This window comes from Lipotes vexillifer, unplaced genomic scaffold, assembly GCF_000442215.2.
Source record: "Lipotes vexillifer unplaced genomic scaffold, Lipotes_vexillifer_v1.1 scaffold126, whole genome shotgun sequence".
NCBI classification, from domain to species: Eukaryota; Metazoa; Chordata; class Mammalia; order Artiodactyla; family Lipotidae; genus Lipotes; species Lipotes vexillifer.
In genome coordinates, this window is record NW_006778324.1 from 870142 (window position 1) to 876876 (window position 6735).

The 6735-nt window shown below is 54.5% G+C and overlaps 1 protein-coding gene across 1 annotated transcript in view; it reads right to left on the reverse strand.

The window, feature by feature from the left end:
* PITPNM3 (PITPNM family member 3) overlaps positions 1-6735 on the reverse strand; it is an 89927-nt gene that overhangs the window by 6652 nt on the left and 76540 nt on the right. Inside the window, exons 21-24 of the mRNA XM_007451607.1 lie at positions 4495-4611; positions 1977-2093; positions 1533-1681; positions 1102-1251 (exon numbers count right to left, since the gene is read on the reverse strand). Coding sequence (XP_007451669.1) covers positions 1102-1251; positions 1533-1681; positions 1977-2093; positions 4495-4611 — 533 coding nt within the window. The remainder of the gene's footprint in view (positions 1-1101; positions 1252-1532; positions 1682-1976; positions 2094-4494; positions 4612-6735) is intronic.

The following is a 6735-nucleotide window of genomic DNA, read 5'->3' on the forward strand; positions in this document are numbered from 1 at the left end:
TTTGTTTTAGTCTTTGTTTCTTTAAAAGTTTATTTTAGACAATTTGAAAATATTCTGAAGTCAAAAAGCAAAAAAAAAAAAAAAGTTTTGTATTTTCTTCTTTTTGTCTTTCTGCATATGCTAATATTTATACAATGGCATGGACTGCAATATATATATATATATATATATATATATATATATATATGCATATCCGTCCTTCAGGAGTTGCCTCAAATGTCACCTGCCCCAGGAAGTCTGCTCTGCTTTCTCCAATCAGCTGTAATAGCTGCAATCTCTCGATTAGCACTATGTGTTAGCTAGTCTTGAAAGACGGCCTCCCAGTGAGCCACGTGTCCCAGTATTCACACCTTTATGTGGTCCCTTCCCCTTGAATCTGATTCGATCCTGCGCCTCACTTATAACCAATAGAACGTAGTGGAAAGGACACTGAATTCCGAGGCTGGGTCCTAAGAACGCCTGTAGCTTCCAGCTGGGCCACTAGGATCCAGAGGAGGCCGGTCACCATGGTGGAAGTCAGCCACCAGGTACAAAGTCTGGCTAGTCTCAGACCACCTGGCTGGTCACATGGAACAGCCACATGGAGAGAGAGAAAGAGACACCCCAGCCGAGGAACAAGACACATGAGCTCATCATCCATCTGGAACATCTTGAACCTCCAGCCCAGTGGAGCCCTTAGATGACCCCCAGCCTGACCGCCACCTGACTGCCATTGCTGGAGAGACACCACATGAGAAACTCCCAGCAGAACCCAGTCAATGATGTGATAGAATAATAAAGTACGATCTTCAGTTGCTAAGTATGGAGCCATTTGCTACAAGGCAACCGGTAATCAGAACACACCAATTTTATCCTGATTGGGATCTGAATGCAAGAGACCAGGCCTGATTCACTGCACAGAATGCTCAGACAGTGTTAGAATAAACAGAGGGAGGAAGATAGAGAGGGAGGGAGGGAGGGAGGGCATCCGAGATTCTCAAGGACCCTCAGTAAATTACTCCCGGAGGTGAAGCCAGGACTCCGGGCTCCTGGCCCATATCCCCCAGGGCTGCTGGCCCCTGCCCCGGGGGGACACATCCCCTGCAGGGAGGGTGCACTCACCGGACAACGTCCACTGCCCCCGGCCGGACCTTGGGGTCGCTTCCCATGATGGACACGCTGGCCGCAAAGGAGCCGTCGATGCTGAAGACCACGCACTCCATGCCCCGGGGCAGCACCGTAAGGTAGCTCATCGCGCAGGTCTGGTCGCCCCTGAAAGGTATGGCCAGCCGTGCGCTCAAGGTCAGGTGTCAGCCTGAGGCCAAGGTCAGCCCACAGCCGGGGTCAGAGCTCAGTCGGGGCCAGGCTGAGAGAGAACCTGGGCGGCATCTCCTGATGCTACAGCTGTGACCGCATCCCATTTTCCTCTCTCCCTGCAGACGAGGACAGGGTCCCGAAGGCGGTACCTCGAGGTCCCCATCTTCTGGACAGGCCTGGCTGGCGGGGCCATGGAACCGGGTGAAAGCACCATGAGAATGTCGCCTGGGCCTTACCTGACGACCATCTTCACGGGGTAGACGCCGAGCCCCAGGCGCCGGGGCCGCGGCACGCTGTACGTGATTCGGCCGCTGCTGTTCGTGATCTCCGTGTCCAAGTGCACCCAGCGGCCAGAGGAAGGCTCTGCCATCACCAGGATGTCCACCTGCAGGCAGTGAGGGGACCAGGGGAATCGCTGAAGGCCGGGGGGCTGGGGCTGGGCTTGGGAGCTCTTCTCTGCCAAGACAGCACGGCTTGGGGTCCTGTCCGATGCTAGTTCCTGGCTCCCACCACCTTTCCTCTTTCCACTGCAGCTTCTCCGAGGCACCCGGTCCATCCCTCACTCCCGCTCTCCCTCCCTGACCTGCGTGAGCATCTCCCACCTCGTGCAGCCAGGCCTTCCGCAGCCCTCACCCCACGTGCCACGTGGTACCCAGGAGGGGATGGCCCAGCCTCTGTACCTTCTCCCCGGTCAGGGCCACCATGTCGAGGGGCCCGTACATGAACCGTCCCACCAGGACCTGGGGGCCGTCTTCGGCAGCAATCACGTCGTTGGCCCGGTGGTTGGCGGTGACATTCTGGAAGGACAGAAACCAGCTCAACTTCTGCAAGGGGACTTGACCTGGCTTTTCCCTTACGTCAGCCACAGGATCAGCTGGAGGGATGCGCACCTGCCGGATATTGCCTTCCTTCCTATTAACCTCGTTAGAGTTTCCGAGACGTGTGCCCATGGAATCCACGAGGGAAACAGACCCTTAGACCCTCACGTTGTCTCCACGGAGCCCTGAGCTCCTGCAGACCAGCATTCTCCGCTCTTGATTCTCCGCATGGCCCGGAGGTAACAGCCAGTCCTCAGAGCCTGGCATCCCCCTAGACCCCCAGGCTGGAAACTGAGGGTCACCTTCACTCCTTCCTTCCTCATCACGGCTCACATCCAGTAGCCGTTTACCATCCGTCTTTGCTTCGTGGGTGATTTAAATGTCAAGAGTAGAGAAAACAGTGTAGGAAGTCTCGTGTGGCCGGAAACCAGTCATGGCCATTCTGGTTCTGTTCTTCCCTGGCTGGATGCCCCCGCCCCGCTCCAGATCATTCTGGAGCAATGCTGGACGTCACGTCACTTGTCTGTAACTATCCCAGCATCCCCATCCCTTCTTCACGCCTGGTTTCAGTTCATCCCGTAGCCCTACATTGGCCCCAGCTGCCCACCACTCCCAGCCTGGCTTCAAGACCCAAACCGCTCTATCTTTACAGAACCACCCACATCTGTGTCTTTTCCCACACCCAGGTACCTCTCCCCTGGGCTCTGCTAGTAGCATCTTAAAGGAGCGCCCTTATTCAAAAACATTCCCCGTGGCAGATCAACCGTCTTCATAAAGCACAGATCTTTGAACCCCCCGGGGCCCTCGGGATGAGGCACAAATCCTGAGCCCGGCATCAAAACTTTGCTGGGCAATCTGTTCAGTCCCATCTCCTGCTGCTGCCCTTTGAAGCCCCACTGGTTCTTTCAGGTCAGGCTCCGCAGAGGTCTCTGGGCCTTTGCCCACACTGGTCCCCCCACTTTCTATGGCATCCCTGGTCCCCTGCCTCCTTCTTCCAGCCCATCCACTAAGCCCTGACTCAACCTTGTCCTCTCCAAGAAGCACTGCTGGGCTCCCCAGAGGTGGTCTCTACCTCCTCTCAACCCCCGTGGCATTTTAATTCAATTCAACAAACATCTGCAGGCACCTCATCTGCACTGGTCCCAGAGCTGGGCTCTGGGGATGCAGAGAGGAACCAGTCATGGACCCTGACCTGGAAACCCTCAGTCAAGTGGGAGATGCAGGCCTGCTCACAAGAATACTGATAAGGGAAGAGCTCATTCATGGAAATAAACACATGGAAAGATGCCGTAAAAAGGAATTAAGTACTGACACAAACCACAACGTGGATGAACCTTGAAAAGGGTGCTCAGTGAAAGAAGCCAGACACAAGGAACCACATGTTGTGTGATTCCATTATATGAAATGTCCAGAATAGGCAAATCTATAGAGACAGAAAGTAGATTAGTGGTTGCTTAAGGTTAGGGGTGGCAGTAGGGGGCTGGGGGAGGGGGGTGGTAGCTAAAGGGTAAGGGGTTTCTTTTGGAGGTGATGGAAATGACCTAAAATTAACCATGATGATGGTTGCACACATCGGTGAATATACTAAGATACATTGAACTGCACACTTTAAGTGGGTGAATTGTATAAAAAGTGGTTATAGCTCAATAAATATGTTTACCAAAAAAAAAAGAGTTGATTCATGGATCACTGATCACCTTGTACCATTCAGGACTGTTCTTGGGGTCCATGTCTGATGTTCCCACAGGACTGGAAGTGCCCACCACAGCAGTGGCTGTGCTTGTAAATCCCTGTGCCCCACTGCCTGGCAGAGGGTCTCGGACACAGTGGGTATTGACCATCGTTTGCCGAGTAAATGAATGTATGCCTACTGAACTCCTATTCATACGTCAATACCTTGCAGAGATGATGCTTCTTCAGGGAAGCGCTGCACGGCCTGCCCTGACAATCCTTCTCTTCATGATCTTCCTAATCTGTGCCTCCCTCTATATGATGGCAAATGCCACACCGGGCTCTGAGCCCCGTGGTTGTGTGCAGGACTCTTTCGGACCCCTGGGTACGTCTACAGAGGCCTGGCATATAGCAATTGCTCCACAACTGGCATCTCCTCACCATCCCCAGCGCCCTGGAGCCCCACCCGTGGTGCTCCTGTGGAGCCAGGCCACAGGCAACCAGCTCCCCATCTCACCTACTCCCCCCGCCCCCTCCACTGCAGCCCTGGGGGCCTCGTCTAAGCCTGAATGCCAGTATGTATGAGCACGGAGAGCTGAGAAGCGAACCAAAGCCCTTCCCCGCCGTTTGGATGCCCCAGCCCCCGGGGGCAGCCCCACCTCCCCGAGACCACAGCCTCAACCCGTAGGTACCTCCAACAAGCACATACCCGCAGCTTGACCTGGGTCCTCTTACGAAGCCACTTCTCGCGGGGATTGGTGGGGCTCAGTGCTGCGGGGTCCAAGCCAGCGCTCTCCTTGACGTTCACGCTCTCATAGCGCATCACCTGATCAGCGGCCCAGCAGGACTCCGGGTCAGGCCGTCTGGACCCCTCTCCCTCCTCCCCATGGTGTCAGGGCCCTCCAGCTTGCGGCCAGTCAGGCCCTCCCCCAGGCCTCCCCACCTCCCAGCCTGGGACCCTCAGGAGGCTGGGAGCCCCCAGCACCTACCACTCTGCCCACCTGTCCTGACAGCTGGGGCCAGACCACTGTCTCTCAAATGCTCTGGCCTGGGAGCAGCCTCTGCTCTCGACACCCAAACCTAGCAGCCACCTGCGTCTGTACTCACTCTCTGCCTTCCCCCATTACAGTGGGTGACCCTTATTGAAGGCCAGCTGGAGCCCTGGTCCCACCCAGCCCCACCCACCTCCTCAAGAACATAATGGAGCCAGCTCCCCTCTCAACCCTACATGGCTGGCTAGTCCCTCACTACTGGATCATTCTCCTTAGCATCTAAATATGCCGGCATAGTGCCTCTCCCTAGGACCCCTCTCAACAACCATCACATGTTCCTGTTCTCCCTGACAACAAAAGTCCACAGAAGACTCGCCCTGCACTGTCTCCACTTCCCCCCTGCCTTCTCCCCTCCCTCACTCCAGGCAGGCTTCTGACCCTGTGTCTCCCCTGAAGCCACTCTTGCCAAGGCCCCGTGACCTCCATCCTGCCCAGCTCAGCGGCGCCTCCCGTCTATCGGCTCTGGTCCTCCTCCCTGAACTTCTCCGTCTACAGTAAGTCCCTCGGCATCTGTGATATTGTGATTTATAGGAAGTATATATTTGGTCTTTGTCCAATTTCTGGCACAAAGCTCCTCAAATCCTTGCAATTTCCTAAGCGAGAGGGACAAAGGTGTCTTTCGTTATGTTAACGAGGTGACTTGAACCGCATCTAAGGACGGGGCTGGTTGCCAGGAGAACCAACCTTGTGATCAGAGGGTTGGAACTTTCAGTCCCGCCCCAGCCCCACATCACCAACTCCGGAGAGGGGAGAGGGGCTGCAGGTTGGAGTTCAATCACCGATGGCCAGTGATTTAATCCACCATGTCTATGTAATGAAGCCTCCACAAAAACCCAAAAGGATGGGGTTTGGAGATCTTCCAGGTTGGCGAACGCATGGGAATTGGGGGACAGTGGTGCCCTCAGAGAGGGCATGGAAGCTCCAACTCCTTTCCCCATACCCTGCCCTTTGCATCTCTTCCATCTGGCTGTTCCTTTTTATAAAATCCTTTTATAATTAACCAGTAATCTAGTAAATAAACTGAGTTCTGTGAGCCACTCTAGAAAATTAACTGAATCCAAGGAGAGGATCTTTGGAACCTCCATTCTATAGCCTGTGAGTCAGAAAACCTGGGTGAGGGACTTCCCTGGTGGTCCAGTGGTAGAGAATCCACCTCCCGACGCAGGGGACGTGAGTTCAATCCCTGGTCGGGGAACTAAGATCCCACGTGCTGCGGGGCAACTAAAACCCGCGCACCACAACTACTGAGCTCACACGCCTCAACAAGAGAGCCCGCGTGCCGCAACTAGAGAGAGAAAAACCTGCATGCCACAACTAGAGAGAAGCCCATGTGCTGCAATGAAAGGACCCACATGCCTCATTGAAGATCTCATGTGCGCCAACTAAGACCCAACGCAGCCAAAAAAAAATAAAGAAAAAAATTTTTCATGATGTTTAAAAAAGAAAAAAGAGAGAGAGAAACCCAGGTGACGACCTGAAGATGGACATCTGATGGGGGAGGGGCGGGCAGTTGTAGGGCTGAGCCCTTAACCTGCGGGATCTGACCCTATCTCTAGGTAGATAATGTCAAAACTGAGTGAAATTGTAGGACACCCAGCTGAGGTCAGAGACTTGCCTGCTGTGGGGAAAAAACCCACACGTGGGAATTGGCGCGAGAAGCAGGGCAACCCATCACTGGCTTTAAATGCCATCCAAGCTCTGATGACTCCACATTTTTATCTCCAAGCCAGCTAAGCTCCAGACTCTCCGCTCACCTTCCCTCCCAACATCTAACAGGCATCTCATCTTCCCAGGTCCAGACCCAAGACTCAGTATCCCCTCCCGCCCAGCCCGGCTCTTCCCCAGCCCTAGGGCATGGTGTCACCGTAGTTAATCGAGTGGAAACCAGGATTCGTGGG